The 20,419-nt window shown below is 38.0% G+C and overlaps 1 protein-coding gene across 1 annotated transcript; it reads left to right on the plus strand.

The window, feature by feature from the left end:
- Positions 1 to 5,646: 5,646 nt before the first annotated feature.
- LOC308641598 (broad substrate specificity ATP-binding cassette transporter ABCG2-like) lies at positions 5,647 to 19,720 on the plus strand (the record flags this gene model as incomplete). The annotated part of the gene is made up of 6 exons (XM_081280266.1): positions 5,647 to 5,849; positions 9,950 to 10,009; positions 10,560 to 10,674; positions 11,220 to 11,372; positions 13,838 to 13,974; positions 19,543 to 19,720. The coding sequence occupies 6 exons, from the start codon at positions 5,647 to 5,649 to the stop codon at positions 19,718 to 19,720; spliced, it is 846 nt and encodes a 281-aa protein (XP_081136392.1).
- Between the last annotated feature and the right edge of the window lie 699 nt (positions 19,721 to 20,419).

Consider the following 20,419-nt stretch of genomic DNA (forward strand, 5'->3'; position numbering starts at 1 on the left):
AGTCTCAGGTATTTCTAATAAGGGATATTCAGTCTCTACTAGCAAAAGAGATCACTTACTTTCTTCTTTAGGTATCTCTGGAATATTTACAAAACGCGGTACAATGTAAGCCACAAAGAGAAAAACAGTATATCCATAAAATTAAAAATTAGCTGGACAGGTGTGCTTATAATAGGGTGTCCACTTAAAGACAGAGGTAGGGAGAGCACCTAGTGAAGACAGAGACAGGAAGAGTTCTACATGAAGACAGAGAATTTGAGTGATACAGCTCCATACCAAAGAGACCAAGAGTTGCTAGCAATCACTGGGAGTGACATGGAGGCAAGGAAGGATCCCTACATTTTAGAGAGAACATAACCCTACCTTCACTTTATTTGGACTTCTAGTTCCAGAACTTCAAGACAATGAATTTCTGTTGCTCTAAATTTAAAACAAACAAAAATAAGAATGAAAGAAAAAGAAAAAAAAAATTGAGCATATCCCCCCAAATAGAAAACAAACCACAAATAACATAACCAAGAAGCATTTTAAAACCATAAATTCTGAAAATTAATTAACAAAAGGATAAACAAGCATAACATATAAACTTAAGCCATTAGAAATTAACTTATTTCCTATGATTGATTACCCATGGGCCAATAAGGAGATGAAATTGCTATAACATGTCACTATACCAGATGTAGATAGTAGAACCAAGATGTCTTTGGTCAAGTATCAGGCCTTAATGAAGCTGTCACTTTGCACAGGAAACATAAATTCCTTGCTTGCTCTGTGCTGGAATGTATTCTAACAAGTCTATGGTGGACATAAAATAAGGACACACTGAGCTGGCCACCATGGCCCTTACCAATGATCACAACTAGCCAGGAGGCTGAGGTAGGATTGCAATTCTAGGCCAGTGTAGGCAACTTAGCAAGTTCCTATCTCAAAATAAAATTTAAAGAGGGCTGAAAATGTTGCTCAGAGCTAGACAGCTTGCCTAGGATTCTCAAAGCCCGGAGTTCGATCCTTATTGCCTCAAAAGAAGAAATAAAGAAAATAGGACAAATATTAGCAGGAACTCTGTAAAACTGAAGTTCCACACATAAATCAAAGGATTAGTAGGTTTAAACTAATAATTTGATGTATTCCTCACCAAGTTTCAGGAAAAGTTCTGTACATTAGTCAATGAGAAGTACTGGTGAAGAAGAGGGGGGTGTTCCACGTTGCCAACAGCAAGTGTCAGCCCTGCAGCATGCATGACAGCACCCCTTCCTCCCTCCCTGTGAGGGCTTATTTCAACCAGCAGGGCTTCCTCTCCTTATCTTGGGACACTCTCCCAGAACCTGGGCTCCCACCCCCTGATGCTTACTTACTGCTTCCTGGTAGAGGCACCACCCCTTCCTCTTTCTTTTTACTGTCTGGGCCTTGGGGAGCCACCTCTTGGGAGGCAGCCGCCTGCGCCCCAGCCCTGAAGCGGGATCCCCGGTATGGCGAAGCTGCATCCACGCCACTTCCTTGCCACCCGCAGGACTGAGCTGGGCCGCCCCCACCTTCCTAGGCGCCTCCAGTGGTGAGTGCCGGACCCCAGTACAGCAGATTCACTGGGGACTACCGGGCCCTGTGAAGGTCTCTGTGGTGGCTGTGGGCGTGGTCCAGGATCTGCACAGACCAAGTCCCCAGAACTCTGGGGGATGGGGAGCCCCGCAAACCCCCACTGGACTTTACACTGGTAAAACCCAAGTGAATACTTAGGGAGGCTGTCTGGGGAGCCAGAGGGAGACATGACTCTGATGAAGTGTTAGGCTGGTTCCTTAAAAAAAAGAAAGGGCCTCTGTGTTTATTCACTTGTACCTGTTGCGGAGGAGCATTTGACCCTCTTTAAAGGGGAGGTGGGCCAGTCTCATTTCCCCACTCAGAATTTCTATGCTCTTAATTTTAAGGGGTCATATTTTTTATGGTGGTCCCAGACTGCAGGAAGGAGGCAGCCTGGAAAGGAGCCAGGGGTATTTGGGGAAAGCTCTTCAGGAATTCAACAGCACAGCAGAAAATGATTGGCATCATATTAAGAGGAAGCTGTTTCTTTGGACCTGTTTGGAATCCAGCTGACTTCTCTCAATGTTTGAGTCAAGACCTGTTAACTGCCCTGCCTCTGAGCACACACAACTTGGGCAAATTTGTTTGGCAGGAAAGTTGGTTTATATTGTGATTTGTTAAAAAATAGCAAGCATGCTGCTCAAGTGAGATGATGGGAGTTTTTGTTAACCAGAGTTCAGTCCTAGTCCAGAGGCCTGATGAAATGGGGGTGGGGTGGGGGGCAGTGAGCAAATCAGTTCTGTCTCTTGTCTCAAAATCAAATGAAAGAGTAATGGTAAAAGCGGAAAGGAAGTTTAATCAGTATAGGTATACTGGGAAGTAGACCAGTGTTTCCAGACCCTGTATTTGGGGGCATTGATATGAACGTCTAGATTATTAAGACAAGGGGAACTACATAGAAGTATCCATAGTCAGGCAGCTTTTGTCAAACTGTGGCATGAATGATCATTCTCACAATTGGTCTGGTGGGAACCTGTTGGAGATAAGAAAGCTGGTATTTCCTAGTTGTATGTGTATGTGTGTTTTGTGTGGTGTGTGCGGGGGTAGTTTCCACTCATCACAAGGGGTTTATTGGTCAGGTCTGTCATTTCCAGAATCCAAGGTGACTGAGAGTAAAGGAGACAGATGTAACATGGATCTAGAGATTCCAAGATTTTAATCCTTCTTTTACTTGCCAACTGGATATTCGTAGGCTCAAGTGGAGAGTCTTAAGTCCTTATTATATGTGCAGAACCTGGCAGTTTCATTTGAAAATGACTATGAAATACAAACTGACGATTCAGAATGGATTTTCAGTAAATGATGTAGTGGAGCAGTTGATTATAGTGGGTTTTTGAAGGTTGGTTAAGGTAAAATCCTTACCTGTCTCCAAGTGTGTGAAGATAAATGGAATTGATATTGAATGGACATAAATTTACTGAGCATAGGAGTTCTTAAAGGTGTAGGAGAATTTTGTTCACATACATATTTTAAAGGCATTGACTAATATATTGAGTCTTTTTTTTATTCACAGGAAATGAAGTTTAACTCCAAGTTTGGGTGGTTTGTAAAAGAATTATTGAATTTCCTTTTGTAATTTTTCTGTGAGTGGTTAAGTTTTAATAATTAACTTTAAAAATTAACCAGCCTTTTACAATACATATAAAAATAATGCTAAAAGTGTTCAAATATATGACCAAAAAAATTAAGTTGTAAATATATCAGCTTGTGTGTGTATCTATACTAGTACCTTGTTTTATTTTCTTACCTAATAACGGAAATGTAATTGCTGATTATTTTTTCAGAAATGTATAGAGATTCATAGTAACAAATGTATATTGGGCATCTTTATTCCAGGTCCTGGGTATTATACAGGAATTCTCTTAGGAAACATATTCTTTTTGAAACAAGGTGTATTAAATTACACAAGCATGCGAAATCTGTTTCTGCATTTATTGTCATTAAGCATCCTTGAAGCATTTGACCTGAGCATAAATATGATGTTTACAAAATCATACACAACCTAGAGCAGAAAGCTGCCATGAGGGAGCACATTACAATGGACATGGGCTGACCCAAGGGCCCTCTGCACTTAATAAAGTTACACCAAGGAGGTCATAATGAAAACAGAATGGTCTGTCACACAGTTTAGTGACAATAAAGGGGATAACATTGTGTCTCTTCAGAGAAGCTTTACCTGGCATTTACTTTTGAGGGCTGCGTCTTTCGTGTATGTCACACAAGGATGCAGAGGAGACTGAGGATTGGCAATGGAAGAGCCCTCTCAGTGTTTCCATAATGCATGCAACAGTGCATGTTCTAATTGTACTTCTTGAAATGGCTTGTCATAATTTTGCTTGCTTTAAGTGTTGTTTCTGAAGTCCTAGGCCAGAGAGAGGTCCAATGTGGTGGAGTCCCAGAAACTTAGGTCCAGCCACTAGTCTCTAAAAACTGGCAGAAAAAGTAATCTCAAAAAGCAGTAAAGGAATTTTAATCAATATAACTATACTGGAAAACAAAGGGGACCAGAGTTACCAGTTCTTTGTTTAGTGGTACTGATGTGATATTATTTAGACAAGGGGGACCAGAAATAGGCATAGTGAAGCAGAGTCGGAAGGACAAGATCATTTGAGGAGAGAAGGTCAAGGGATGGGAATGACAAAGATCTTTCATATGGATTCTGAAGTTGCTGTTGTCTCCAACATACTAAACTTAAAATTGCGGTCTTGCCCTTACATGCAGTCTGCCTGCTTCAACCTCCAAACTATGGCCAGTATTTCTTTAATGACTGATGCTGCTTCATGTTTCCCTCCTCTCCCACATCTCTAGTTACATATAGATCAGACTCTTCCTATCATGCCCTGTGTTCCTTATCCTCTTTTATGTAATTCTCTTCAATTCAGAAAACTAAAGTTTATTAATTCTCTTCAATTCAGTAAACTATACTAATTCTCTTCCATTGTCATTGTTTAAACTGTAGCTAAACTCAACTATTGAATGCTTAATGTTTTTTCCCCCTGTAGTGGGGTCAAACCCATGGTCTCAAACATGCACTCTACCACTATGCTACACCCCCTTATTTTTCTTATAAGAGACAGAGTCTCACTGTACTACCAGTGCTACCTGGAATTCATGATGATCCTGCCTCAGCCTAATCATATAGCTAGGACTGTAGGTATGCACAACCACTTATGGCTTGAATTCTTAATTTTGATTTCTTTTTTCAGTTTTTGTTTTCAAGTCTTGATCTGCTTAACTATTGGTTTAATTAACTTAATCATTTTATACTTAATTTGATATCTTCCTAGAATTTAAATGTTTTCCTAGTAATAAAATCTGTTGCATTGTAAACAATAATGGAGTTTACCTTCTTACTTGACTGAAAGTACATAATAACCAGATATGTGAAGTCTGGACTTTAAATTCAGAGAATTCTCCTGTCCCTGTCTGCTTGTCTAAGCCCTTTTTGGTAACAATACTATGAACACTTACAACATTAAAAAAAGTACAGGGGATATTATGATGCTCATGTAGGCTGTCCCTGAACTGAAGCTGTATCATAATATGCTTTTTGAAGTCAGGAGCAGTCCTTACCTTTTTTTTTTTTTTTTTTTAAGTACTGGGAATTGAACCCAAGGCTTCTGTACCACTGAGGTACATTTATATTTCTTTTGAGACAGGGTCTTGCTAAGATGCCCAGGTTAACCTCTGAGATTGCAATCCTCCTGCCTCAGCCTTCAGATTCACTGGGCTTACAGGTGTGCATCTGCCAATTACCTGGCTCACTTGTCTTTTTTCTTCTTTATGAGTTGTAGGTAATTTTCATACTCAACTATTTTGCTTATTGTAATTTATCTGACATCTAATTTGAGTACAAGCCATTTAAAGTTTCATCTGTCTCCCATTTTAGGTTCTAATGTTATTCTTATCATAGTGATGCAGGCTGCTCATTTGAAAAGAATTTACTCACTGCAGTGCAGTTTAAAACCATCTTGTTTTCAATGAATTGGTATCTAGAGTTTACAATCTCATTTATATGGAATATCAACTTACTATTACTTTTCCCTCCACAGAAAGGCAAAACCTCTGAAGATGTCTTCCAGTAATGACCAGGTTGTTATCCCAATGCTACAAAGACACACCAATGACCTCCCTGAGATGATCGCTGGTGACCAGGAGACAATTACCCAAGGAGCTGTGTTGAGTTTTCATAATATCTGCTATCGAGTACAAGTGAAGAGTGGCTCTCTGCTCCAACGAAGAATGGTTGAGAAAGAAATACTATCAAATATCAGGTATGTGCATGAATTTTTTAAAAGTTCACTTTATTGACCTATAGGCTTTGCTTACTACCAATAGACTGCTGTGAGCATTTGAGTACAAGTTTTGTAGAGATATAGATGCATGCTTTCTTTCCTTTAGGCTAAACAAGGACTGATATGATTGGATCAGTTATCAGGTAGTTTAAACTTTGAAGAGAATTTATGAACTGCATCATGTTTTGTTTGTTTTTATGACTGTGCAATTAATGTGTCATTTAATTATTAAAGTGGCAGTGAGTTTGGAACCTCTTGCTACTTGTATCTATATGAGCTCACAGATGCTGGCCATTAGGGTTGTTAATGTTTGTCTGATTGCTAGAGAACTGTGCTTCCCTCTAATAATTAGATAGAATGGACTAATAAAAAGCTGACAAGAGTTTTGTGAGATAATCATGAGGGGAAATGAATTTGGATTTGCCTGGCAACACTTGTTTCTTGTTTTTTGTTTGTTTTGTTTTGTTTTGTTTTGTTTTACTAGAGGAAATAACTACTCCTAGTATAAGCAAGCAACTTTTTCTAACTCTCCAAGGCTGGGAAAGTGGTTATAAGAGTCCTGGTATGGTTGTAGCTCTATATAAAATCAGGTGTTTGACCTGTTTTCTTGACATTTTGTATGCATCTGTGGTCTTTACTGTCAGTAGTGCCTAACATCCTTCAGAAGACAAGGAAGTGACAGGGCTGGGTAGACAGTATTGGGGTGTGCCTGAGAGAAAAATGGTGAGGATCTGAGGGTTCATGGGCTGAGCTCAGGGGCTCTGTGCAGGATTGGAACTCTTCTCTGGTAATACCTGCTGTCATGCCTGCTTCTTGTCTCTCTTATGTTAGTTAAGAAATCCTGACCAGGTGAATAAGAAGAGGAATAGTGGATCTAAAGCTTTTATCCTTTATTAATGATTAGATAGAATTGACTTATGAAAAGCTGATAAGAGTTTTGTGAGATAATCAAGAAAATGTTGGTACTTTCAGATTTTGTGTTGAAAGAGGTAAAAGGTAATTTGATTTGAATATGTGTAGGCTAAATACATATAAAATACATTCTTTATGTGAGGGTACATTTACCTGCCCCTGCCCACTTTGGTGTTGGGAATCAAGCCCTTGGCCTTGTGCACAGTGAGCCATCTTGCTACCACTGAGCCACACTCCCAAACACCTCTAGATTATCTTTTCCTCCAAGTAGACTAGTGATGGGATACCCTAAGTGTCACCTCTGCTCAAGACTTCTTGTTGGGCTTAAGGCTCAGTGTTGTGCCTCTCAGCAAAGGACAGGGGTCATGGTTTTGTGCTCTTAGGCTAATAAAAGTGCAGTCAAATCTTGAAGTTCTTTCAATTTTTACAATTTCAGGGACTGTTGTTTCTCGTGTTTCTGGTGTAAGTATCTGTGGGAAAGGACACCCATTTTTGGTTGTTGTGTTTCAGATCTTTCTCCTGTCTGCTCACTTCAGGTTAGTAGGCTATGGGATGGAGGAAGAGTTACTCATATTATTTTTTATTTGTATTTGATAGCACAAGTCACTGTTCAAAACAGTAAGTATATTCCAAGAAATGTGGTGAGAATCTCAATTTTCCTTTGGATACTTTTTTGCTTTCCTTTTGTAAGAAGAAGTTAAATCAAATTTGACCTTGAGAATTGAAAAGATTTTCATACCTCATGAAAAACTTTCTCTTAAGCTTAGTTTGTCTTCATACACAGCGCTTGAACTTTTCCTTACCAATGTTTAATAACTATGGGAAAAATTATCCATTCCTGAAGATTTATGAATATTCGTATAATGGTGAGGAAAATTCATTCTTCTCTTTGGGAAATTTTCAGATTAATGATTATTTTTTAAATGATTTCAAACATAAACCTGCATGAATATAATCCTTTCACTAGACTCCTTACCTGTTTACATTCCACTGTTTATTGCCATCACTGTATCTCTTTCTTGGGGGGGGGGTACTGGGGAATGAACTCAGGGGCACTTGACCATTGAGCCACATCCCTAGCCCTATGTTGTATTTTATTAGAGACAGAGTCTCACTGAATTGCTTAGTGCCTCACTAAATTGCTGAAACTGGCTTTGAACTTGACATCCTCCAGCCTCCACCTCCCAAGCCACTGGGATAACAGGCACATGCCACTGTTCCTGGCCCTACTGTGTCTCTTTTTGCATTCATTTTTACTAGTGTCTTTTGGGAATCATTTAAGAGCAGACTGTTCACATGATGATTTTCTATCCCTAGCTTTTTCAGCCTTACTTTCTAGAAAGAAGGACCCTCTCCTGTGTAATCACTCAGTTGTTGTCTGGCAGCAGCTGAGGAGACAGGTATCCTCAGAATGAAGGCAGGAATGGTTCTGAGGGCTGCCCATCACTGTGATCCTCACCACATCATGTTTCTTCAGGCTCATCCAGACTGGTACCTTCTAATTCCATCCCACTCCAGGTGATGTTAAAATTGATCACCTGGTCATGCATCTGTCTGCCAAATTTCACCACAGTGTCACCATTTTCCTCTTTGCACTTCATTACTATTGTGAAGGGTGGTGCTCTGACATTAATCCAGAATCTTGCTCCTTATTATATTCCAACTCACCAGCTTCAGCTCCCATTCATGACTCCTGTCTAGATCAGAAAATATGATAGTTACCAAAAGGTGATTTATTTCCATTATCTCATAATTTGCATGAAACTAAGAGGAAAAAGCTTCAGGTTACCATTTCCTCTTTAATTTACTCTATTGACAATAGTCAAGGATTCCTCTTTCAATAACACTTAGTGGTAATGTATTATTATTGTTATTTATCTTGATACTTCTGTTGGTCTGAACTTAGTCAGTGGGAGACCGTTCAATTTGAGTTCCCTTCCTCCTTCACTGTTTTGACTTATTCTTTCATTCTTTGAGTATTTTCTTGTTATAGCTAGAAGTTCCATACACTTTTGAGGTTGAGGCATATACCTGTAATCCTAGTTATTCAGGACACCAAAACAGCAGAATCACAATTCAAGTCCAGACTGGACAATTTAGAAAGACCCTGTATCAAAGTAAAACTTTAAAAAGGCTGAAGCTGTAGCTCAATTATAGAGTGCTTGTTTATCATGTATGAGTCCCTAGGTTTAATCCTATTACAAAAAAAAAAAATCTAAACTGTCCACTGACCCTAGGCCAGAATCAGCTGATGTTCATTCTGTGGAATTGTGGAGAATGGTATTTATAAACCATCATCTGAGTGTTTAGAATGCTCATTGCTATTCATGTGTCATTAGAATTAAACCACCTCAGTGGACATGCCTAGAGAATATATGTATGCATGAACATGCGTACACACACATATGTGTGTATGTGTGTGTGTGTGTGTGTGTGTGTGTGTGTGTGTGTATATAACTTTGTTTAAAAAAATAAAACTGAATCCCTTATGCAAATGCATGAGGTTGTGGTTCTGTCCAGGAGGGGTAAGTGGAGTGGTGGATGGCAGATGGTTCCTCAGCACCCTTCCATCTATACTCTTCTATAACTATTGTGTAGATTAAAACCTATTACTTCTAATTAATGCACCAATTCCAATCTAGCACTGTAGATTCTTCACACATTTTCCACGTTTAAAAATGTATTTTTTAAGAAGTCTATTTAAAAACAGTGAAAAAATGCCTCTTCATAGTCTTAATGTAATTACTGATTTGGTCAGTTCTTTTATTTTCTCATATAAGCTTCTTCACAGCCTACAACTTTTCCCCTCTACTGTCTCACTGCTTCCCATTCTGTATTCTCAGATGCTGGTGTCTGTTGCCCTACTCCCAGGACATCCATTATATTCCTATTAAGAAAGAAAGGGGAAGGGCAAGTCTAATATAAATGATTGACACACTATGTGAGCATAAAATCACAGGTAGGAATGTAACTAAGTTCTGTTCAGTCAGAATATACCTATTTTCAGTAAGAAATTTCCTGCTTCTTTTTAAAAAAAAATTAAGAGATGTTAATGAGAATCTGATGCAATTTCATAAAATTTCCTTAAGTGTATTTGACATAGATCCTAATTTAATAGAACTTTGTTTAAAATGGAATAATTACTCATTTTTGCTTTTGTGTTTCAGTGGAATCATGAAACCTGGTCTCAATGCCATTATGGTACCCAAAGGTCAAAAGAAGTCTTTGTGAGTATAACAGAAATTATAAGTCAGCTTTCTTTTTGTAGTTTCAGTGTGCTTTTAGAAATAACTTTTATCAGTCTTATTAATACAGCATCATAAAGTGGTTGACGTACACCTGTCAAACCTATTATGAGCTAATGAGGAAGAATAAGAAGGGAATAATATTAAATGTGGGGAGATGGAACATAGGAATAATTGAAGACACATTTAGATAAAAGAGCACATTTCCTGGGTTGGATCCACCAATGTCAGATGGACAGGAGGGTCCTTTGGGAGGTCTATGTAGGATAAGCCAAATTTGCCTTACTTTTATGTTTCTGTGCTTTCTTATAGCACAAATGAAAAGGAAGGTGAGGATTTGAATGTAAACACACATACACATACACAAACACACAGAGGCACACAAACACACATGTACTAAGTTTTAGTTAAGTCATATATCTCTTGATTAGTTAATTTTATAGCTTGAACAGAATTTTAACTAACAGTAGCTGAGAGAGGTGGCCTGTATTGAAGGGGAAGAAAAAACCTCACCATGTTTGTCTTTTTGTAGGTTGTTAAACATTTTAGCTGCAAGGAAAGACCCAAGTGGATTATCTGGAGATGTTTTGATCAATGGAGAACCTCGACCTGCCAATTTCAAATATCATTCAGGTTATGTGGTTCAAGTAAGTATTAGTTGGTTTACTTTTAGGTTTCATGTGTTTCTGTATAGGCAAGTGCCTTGGTTTGCAGTTTATTGTGCTTCCAGTGGATTATGTGACATACTCATAGAATCAACTTTTCTTACATCTGCTTCTCATAATTTCGTATTAGAAAGAGGGTGGAGTTAAATGGAAAGGCAGAGACGACCTGGAATATGACCTCTGTAGGACATGGATATAAATTCTACTTGTATCATTTTCAGAAGGGTCTGCTGATGTTTTTGCCCTCCTGCCTCTTTTCCTTCCTGAGAACATATTTGAATGTGTCTGCCAGTAGTCATATCATACTTCCCTGTGCTCCACTTGGATGTTCAGATGGGTGTTGAACTTCCTCCCTGGGCTCTGCAGCTGTCTGTATATGGAGTCTCTGTAGTTAGCAGAGTTGAAAACACAGCATTAACTACAGCATTTCCTTGGGTTTGTTATTTTCATCTATTGAGTTACATATACTAGAGGGATAGTCTAAGAAAAGACTCAGTATGTCTCATGAAAATTGTATTTTCCTTCAGAATAATGTCCTGATGAACACCCTGACAGTGAGAGAAAATTTGCAGTTCTCAGCAGCTCTTCGGCTTCCAACAACTATGACAAATCATGAAAAAAATGAGAGGATCAACAAGGTCATTGAGGATTTAGATCTAAGTGAAGTGGCTGATTCCAAGGTAATGTGAAAAAAACTGGTAGAATTGTAGCCAGGAAAGCGGACCTCCCTGTGTGGACAGTGTGACCTTAATCAGAAGTTTCTTTTGACATCTGTGTCTGTTTTCTATAATTATAAGAAAAAATGACTACATAGCTACCATGAAGATGGAAATGAAGCTGGAGAAACGATCTCAAAGATAGTGGAATCCCTGGAGTGGAGTGTGGTCTCATTGCTGTAGTCAGGGCTCATTTGATGTCTTTGCACTAACTTTTCTTCTTCCTGTTTTTCTCTTCCTGACTTTCACTGCTCATTTCCTTCTCTTCTTCCTGGGACCTTTGTTTCATGGCTTTTTTGAGGCATATTTCTGGAATTGATAAATGACAAGTTCCAGGTATTATTTCTTTGTATATATAACTTGTCTGTAATTTGACTTCCAGAATTATATTTGATCACAGTAGGACTGACTTCTAATTTGCATTGCTACTAATTTTTTCTATAGCTTATCTTTGGCAGTTTTTTTTCTCATCCTCTCCTCATTCCCATTTTTTTTTTCTGCCAGTATTTATTTCCAGACTCATCTACCAGGCTCTTAGGTTTGAGAAGTATGTTTGTGGGCAAGAGTAATAGAATGGACTAAGTAACTCAAACTTTTGTGGGTTTGCAGGATCATGGAGAGAATGATTGAACTTTACAGTTTACTGCTCCACATGGAGGGTTTGCTGAGCAGGTATTTGGAGCTGTATGTGATAATGAGTTTTTTAGAATGTAGTGTCTTTGAATGAAGCCCCTGATCTTCCCTCCTAAAAAAATGAAGAATGTGGGTGGAACATCCTATTGGCTGCTGCTTCCTATTATACTTGCTGATAGGCTTTATGTGAAGTGTTTTATTTAGAAAAATAGTTCTGTGATGCTACTTATTTTTTATTACTGAGTATTGATTTTCTTTTCCTTGGCTCTCTTTATTTTTTTTTTATTGGTTGTTCAAAACATTACAAAGCTCTTGACATATCATATTTCATACATTAGATTCAAGTTGTCCTTGGCTCTCTTTATTTATTTGATCTTCTCATTCCAGTTTGGTACTTTTTTTTTTTTTAGCTCTGTTCTTTACCATTAAGCACTCATTGTCCTTAGTTACTTTCTTGGATTTCTGGGGAACATATGTAAAGGCTGTTTTTGATTTCTTATAATTAACATAATCTAATAGTATCAAATAATTTTATATATTTTTAGTTTTTATGATATTTTGAACATAACAGAAATCTAGAGAAGATGGTCTGATTATTATAATGATGTGATTTGGGGTAATTAATATAATAGTTATATATTATATGTACATTGTATTATTTATATATTATACATTATGTTTAGTATGTATCTATTATTATGTTAATTATATGGAAATTAATATAATTACTAGTACTGTTCACCTTGATTTCTCAGTTGTTAACATCTCTCATAATTATTATAACTCTGTCTTACGGAACTATTTTATACAAATTTGTATGATATTTCACCCCAAAATACTTATATGCATTGGGAAAAAAGGACATTTGCCTACCTTACCACAAAGCCATTACCAACTAACAAAATGAAGAGTAACATCATATCCTCATATCATCAACTATGTCAAACCATATTCTTCCACATTTCCCAAATTGTCTTCAGATGTCTTTTTAAAGCTCAGTTATTAAAAGTTCCCAATCAAGGGCTATGAGTTGCGTTTGATTATTTCTCTTGGAAACTCTTCATTTGAGAATTGTTCCCTACTGCCTTTCTCCCCAGAACTATTCTAGTCCTCTCAGCACACACAATAATATTGACTGGTTGAAAAGTTTGAACCAGGTACCTGCAGACTATCCCACCTCCTGCTTTTATCTGAAATGATTGATTGGGAATTCTGTATTGAGTTAGGGTGTAGATGGTATCACTTTAGAAAATCTTATGGGAATAAAATGTGCTTATGTGGTATAGTAGAACGAGAGCTCTCCTGGCTTCAAGTGTACCCTTTTCTTATAAGTCCACTCAGGGACTTTTGTCAGAAGCAGTGAAGTGTGTGTGTGTGGGGGAAGGGGGTTGTTGTTAGAAGACTAATAGAATATTTAAGGTGTTTTCCTTTTTCATCTCCTAGCTTTATCTCCTGTTTTAAGACTGTGGTTTCACTGTGTCAGGTCCATATCTTTTAGTTTTGTTACTCACTGTCTTTAAACCTTTGACTTGGAGAGGAATATACAGAATGTTAAAAGTATGAGATTCATATCAGGTCCAGCCACTTGGATCCTCTGCCCTTAGCCTTCAGGTACTTATCTGTTCAAATAGAGACCCCCTTCTTCTTTCAGGTGTCCATTTATTTCTTGTTCAGAATAATGAGGGTAATAGAGAAAGAGTATCTTGTAGGACTGAAGTTAACCACCGAATGAAGTTAATTCACTATGGTGGTGACCATAGTGGTTCTTGTTGATAATGTAATAATCTGTGTTTTAGGTTTTATCTAGAGGAGAGAAAAAAGGGACCAGTATAGCAATGGAGCTGATTGCTGATCCTCCCATCTTGTTCTTGGATCAACCAACAACTTGTTTGCATATAAGCACAGCAAATACTGTACTTTTGCTCCTGAAAAGGTAAATACTGTAGGAACACTCTTCTTTTATTTATTTACAATTGGATCACTTCTATGTACCAGGGGTTCAGTGTGCCAAGGTTTCAGAAGTGAAGAGCAAAATTCTTTCCTTTCTTCTTAAAGAGAAATAGTCAAGGAGCAAAGAAGTATTATTAAGAAAAATGAATGAACAACTTGGGGAAGAAAGGCCATGAAGGGAGTGAGGAATTGTTTTCAAAAACAGGATAGTCATGGAGGACCACAAGTATGTGACGAGAGACCTGTGACAGAGTGAGTCCTGCTCTTTCTGTCAGCAGAGAGTTCTGGTTGGAAGGAGCAACCAATAGCCCTGAGGCACAGCATGCTTGATGCTTGATGTGTGTGGAGCATCAGAGAGGCCAGAGGGACAGAACCCAGTGCAGGTTGGCTGCTAGACTCTAATAACAAGACCACAGGCTGGGGGCTGAATAACAGATACTACTTTTCTTCCAGCTCTGAAAGCTGGAAGTTGAGATCAAGTGTCTACAAGTTGTTTCTTCTTGGATCCTTCAATAGACACAGTTAGATGAGTCACCACTTAATGACCTTCTTTAATCTTAGGGACTTCTTTAAAGACTCTCCAGAGGTAGCCACATTCTGAGGTGCTGGGTGTTAGGACTTTTACATTCAGTTTTGGAGAGGCCACAATTCAGCCAATTAGAAATGATGTAAAGTAAAGTTGGGCTTGGGACAGATTACATAGACCTCATTGGCCCCTGTGAGACATATTTTGTGCTGCTAAGGTCCAGGGACATTTTGAGAGTTGTCAGCATTGACTGCACAATGAGGCCAAGGTGAATGTAGGACACCAAGAAATAGCTGCTGAAGTAGGCCCTGTCCTAGGATGCTGGTGGTCAGGTGGTAAGAAAAGCATGGGTTCTGGGTCTTTTTTTTAAGGTGGAACCAACTGGATCAGCTTAGGAAATGGACTTGGCCTGTTATGACTCCTAAGTGGGGGTCTGGAAAATAGAACATTGGGGAAAAAGTCATTCATTTCTATCAAGAAAGGAGACTGGCAGGAATGTAATAGGAGAAATTTTTAAGATTAATTTCTGAACATCTTCTTTAAAATTATAAAAAATTATTTCAAACTGACAGGAAAGTTCCAAGAAAAGTTTAAAGAAAAAAAATTCCCAATTCCCTCACCTGAATTCCCTGACTTCTATTTTACTGCATTTGCTCCCCTCTTCCTTCATCTGTGTTCCACCTGTGTAAGTTTTTTTCTGACCGAACGCTCCATCTCTGGTAAATTCTCCCCAGTGTAAATTCCAAAAGGCAAGGACATTCCACTACTCCAGCCTTCATGTAAGGAAGTTGACAGTGGTGGCTTCACAACCATCCAGTGCTTAGACTCTAGTCACATGTCACCAGCTTCCCCTGCAGTGTCTGTTTCCTGCAGTGCCTTGGGATTCTTCACTGAAACATGTCTTTTCTGGCTTTCCTGTTTTGGTTGGTTTTGATAATCTGTGTGAGTTCCACAGTCCTTTCCTGTCCGTCATGCCCTTGCAAGTCTTGGTGGATTTCATGGGGTGACCCTCTACTGAGTCCATCCCTATGTTCCATGAGCAGATTCCGGTCTCATAGGTGGTGTGAACTTCCCTCATTTGATCATGTTGGGGTCTGCTGGGCTTCTCTGCAGGGAAAGTACTTTTCTTCTTTAGAGAAGATTAGTATTTTTTTTTCTGGGAAGATAATTGGCTATTATACCAAGATTGTGTTCCTCCTAAAGTCTCACCCACCAATTTTAGCGTAAGCTAATAACTCCTGTTCTTGTGGTAGTTGCCTAACACATAATTGTTGACATTTTATCTAAGGAAGAGTTTTTCCCCTGTTGATTTTCTGTGTGATGCAATGGGTTGGAATCTGCTTTTCTTCACTGTTTTAATGATTAAATTGATCCTGATTTGACTAGGGGATGGCTTTTCAATTGTCTGTGTGTACTTTTGACCTCTCCCTGATCATTCTTCCATCATTTCTTTACTTTGTAGTCACTGTGATGTTCCATGTTTATGTTGCACTTTTCCTGAGTTAGCTATTTGTGGATGGATGTGGTTTGTTCTGGTTTAATTAATATTAAGAAACGAAAATGTTGTTGCTATTGTGCTCACTGCTATTGGAGTGGCTTTGCTTTTAGATCTTCAGTAGGTGTACCTAGGCCTACTGTATGTGTTTATATAAAATATGGAAATATATTCTATTTTATTTGGAAACATTGGTCCTTGATGAATTTTATGTGTGTGTATACAGATATGTGTGTGTGTGTGTGTGTGTGTGTGTGTGTGTGTGTAGTGGGGTTTTTATTGTGTTTGTGGCAGGGTTCCTACCCATGGCCTCATATTTGCTAAGCACTTACTCTACACCTGAGCAATATTTTCAGTCCTTGTTTCTCTCTCTCTCTGTCTCTTTCTCTCTGTCTCTCTCTCCGTCTCTCTCTGTGTATATATGTATGTATATTATTAAAAAATATGTAAACATACTTCTATAATTATTGCTGTTTATAAGAGTATATATTTAGATGCCCATGAGTTCATATTATTATTTTTATTTCCAGTCCAATACCTCTGTGTCATTTTTAGTTCTTTCCCTTTCAATCTTTGCAAGTCACTTCAGACCATGAGAGATGTGACTCCTTTTATTTTAATATATTCACTTACTTGGTCTGTCTATGATTTAATTGTTTAATGCAACCAGTCTGCCACTTGCTCTGGGCTATATCTTTGTCTCCTACCTCTGGAAACCCCTCTACTTCATACTTTAAGGTGCCTGACACACCACTTTTATGGCTTCCCCTAGTACTTACCTTGCTTTCTCTGATGGCCATGCACTCGTAAGAAAGTTTCTGATAGGAGAGAAAAAACAGGACGATGCAAAGATGGCTGTTTCTTTAAATATCTTATGCTCTAGATGTCAACATACGTATAAATGAAGATGCCAGGTTATGGGCCTGGAGTTTGGGTACCTTTGTAGAACATACCCAGGAAATTTTTTATTATCTACAGCTCTGCTGACAGTGTTCATTAGACAATGATAAATTGATACAGAATATTGTAACTATTTCCTTTATGTTTTTTTTTTTTTTTTTTTTACTGGGTAGCATTCAAGCATCCTGCCTCTTGCAGAGATCAAGCCCTACTATGCACAGTCATCACTTAGGGTCTGATTAAAATGTAGATTCTGTTTCTTTAAGTCTGAGGTGGAGCCCAGGATTTTCCCTAGAGGACTCTAAGAGTCGACACTGATACTAATGCCACTGCCCATCCAGTCACACTTTGAGTAGCAGGGCTCTCATACAATTCTGCTTCCTGCTTCTAGTTGTCTACCAGCTCAATGATGTCTGCTGAATACAGTTCCAGTTTCTGAGAGAAGGGCCAATCTTAGGCTTGTCATTCTCTTTTTATAGTCTCTTTAGTTACCTTATTCATTTAATACCAAGTCACTGTCTCTCAGATATATATAAACACACCTCTTGCTTTGTAACACTGAGTTTCTTTGAGCAGGAGTATCCTTTTCTTAGCTGAGTCCTGTTGGTCCTTTTGATGTTCCACTTGTATCATCTTTAGCCTAGGTTGTTAGCCTTTACAAGGAACCCTTAGCTATATCTATTCCACATTCTATTGAAATTTTTGGTCTTCTTTCACAAATCTCTTTGGGGCAGAGCACCCTTGGGCACTAAACTATACTAGAAACTAATCAAATTTGTAGATTGAAGTGGGTCTTCTAAAGTTTTTTGTTGTTGTTGTTGTTGTTGTTGTTGCTCTCAGGATTGAACCTCAGTGTGCTCTACCACTGATCCTTTGACCTTCTTCTTATTTTGGGACAGAGGTACACCAAGTGGCTTAGGCTAACTTCAGACTTGAAATCTTCCTGCCTCAACCTCCTGCCTAGCTGAGATTACAGTCACATACCACCACACCTGGCTCATAAACATTTTAAATATCTACTTTGAACATTTTTACCTTTATTTTTTGCATCCATAGTAATAACTCATGTGAAATGGCCTTTTAATACTATTTCTACCACAAATTAAACCAGAGATAGAATCATAGCCTTACTTCTTCATAATTGTGACTTAGTGGGTATTCGCTTAACTTTTAAGCTTTTCCTGTTAAAAGTTATGAAATTATAATATTGAAACTACCTTATGACAGTAGTGTGAAAATTAAAATGAAGTAATTTCTAAAGCATTTAGCAATCTCATAGTACATACTTCAGAATGTTCACTGTTTTATCAAGGTAGAAAAAAGGAAAACTAATCCTAAAGCGATAGAAGACAAATCATCAATGAGAATTATTTGTATGACTATTGTCTTTTTTTTTAAGGAGAGAGAGAAGAGAAAGAGAGAATTTTTTAGTATTAATTTTTCAGTTTTCGGTGAACACAACATCTTTATTTTGTTTTTTTATGGTGCTGAGGATCGAACCCAGAGCCCCGCGCATGCCAGGCAAGCGTGTTACCTACTGCTTGAGCCACATCCCTAGCCCAGACTGTTGTCTTAATATTTACTCTATTACTACTTCTCAAACTTGATTATACTTGTAGGTTGCCTGGACAGCTTGTTAATAATATGGACTCCCTGTATCATCCTCAGAAATTCTAATTCAGTGTCTAGGAGGACTGTCTAGGCATCTGTATTTTTAATAAGCATTATAGTAGTTTCTAGACTGTCGATGTACCATCTTTTCAGAAGCCTAATGTTTTTATTTTTTATTTTTCTTGGTAAGAATCATCTTTTTTATTTATCTTGATTATGTATTTTAATTGCTGTTATGGTACTTATAAACACTGCAAAATTCTTCCAAGGAAAAAACTGACTATAAATGCTGCCTAGTTAAATCCTGTTTAGAACACAAAGAATATTAATAATGTATATGAACAATTCTTTCAAAATAAGCAAATAAAAAATTCCCTTAATTGTTATTATTAAAGATACAAAGCCCATAATAATTACTACTTTTTCATAATAATTACTAAGGTGCACAAAAATCATGATTTTTTTTTGCATATCTGGGTATGAAACCCAGGGTCTTACATATGCTAGGAAAGCACTTTTGATGAGCTATATCTCCAGCCCATCATGAATTTTTTTTGAGTTGCAGTGTTGTTGAAATAATAAAGAATGATGACATGTTTAATTTTTAAATTGCATATTAAAGTGAATTTCTAACAATTTAGTACTAATAAAAACATTGAATTAGGAATGAGTCTGTGGCTCAGCGATAGCACACTTGCCTGGCATAAATGAGACACTGGGTTAAATCATCAGCACCATGTATTAAAAAATAAAGGTCTATCAACAACTAAAAAAAGAAACCCAAAAGATACATAAATAAAGGTATGGTGTCCAACTACAAGTAGAAAAATATAAAAAAAATATATTGAATTTAGATTCCCCAGATGTCATGTAGGTAACATAAGATTAGGTGATAAGACTATAAGAGAAAATGAAGTTGAACTTTGAACTCTTGTTTTAGTGGTAAGAATAAACTGTTTTATTAGGAAGGGCAAGGTTTAGATGTGTAATGATTCCTTATCTTCCCTCTTTTGACTTAGGATTTCTGAGCAGGGACCAACAATCATCTTTACCATTAATCACCCTCGGTATTCCATCTTCAAGCTGTTTGACAGCCTCACCTTATTGGCCTCAGGAAAACTATTGTACCAAGGTCCTGCACAGAAGGCTTTGGAATATTTTGCATCAGCAGGTTTGGTTGACTTTTTCATGCACTAGATCCTTCATTCTTGGAATTCTGGGAGAGAACAGAGGTATTGATGGGAGTGCTGTTTGATCTTTGTATAAATTTACCTCAGGTTCTACCACTCTAAAACATCCTTGGTCACTTTGTTGCCAAACATTTTCTTCATATGGCAGCATATGTGTGTGAGAGTGTTTGTACTGGTCTTATGGCTGTTCTGCTTCCCAGTGACTGTGTGGGTTAGCTGTTCATTCCTATAACACATATCTGAGAAAAAGTAATTACAAAAAGTATGACGGTTTTTGGCTTCAAGTTTCAGATGTTTCAGTCCAAAGTCTACTGGCTTCATTGCTTTGGGCCTGAGGTGAGGCAGAAAAATGGTGTAAGGGTGTGGTGGAGGGAAACGGGGGGGGGGGTGAAGGAGGGAGCGGGAGGGAGGAAGGAAAAGAGGGAGGGAAGGACAGGGAGAGAGAGAGAAGAAAAAGAATAAGGGGAGAAAGAGGAGGGAAATAATGAGAAGGAAAGGTGGGGAGGGGAGAGGAAAAGAGAGGAAATGGGTTAGGGACAAAATAAATCCTCCTAGGGCATGAACCCAGTGACCTATTTTTTCAAATTAGGTCCCACTTCTAAGTAATCTATTCTAATTATTATCCCATGAAATGAATTAGTTTCCTGAGGAAGTTAGAGCCCTCATAATCAAATAATTTCTTAAAAGCTCCATCTCTGTACATTGG

Source organism: Spermophilus citellus, assembly GCF_964194105.1.
Source record: "Spermophilus citellus genome assembly, chromosome: 2".
Taxonomy (NCBI): Eukaryota; Metazoa; Chordata; class Mammalia; order Rodentia; family Sciuridae; genus Spermophilus; species Spermophilus citellus.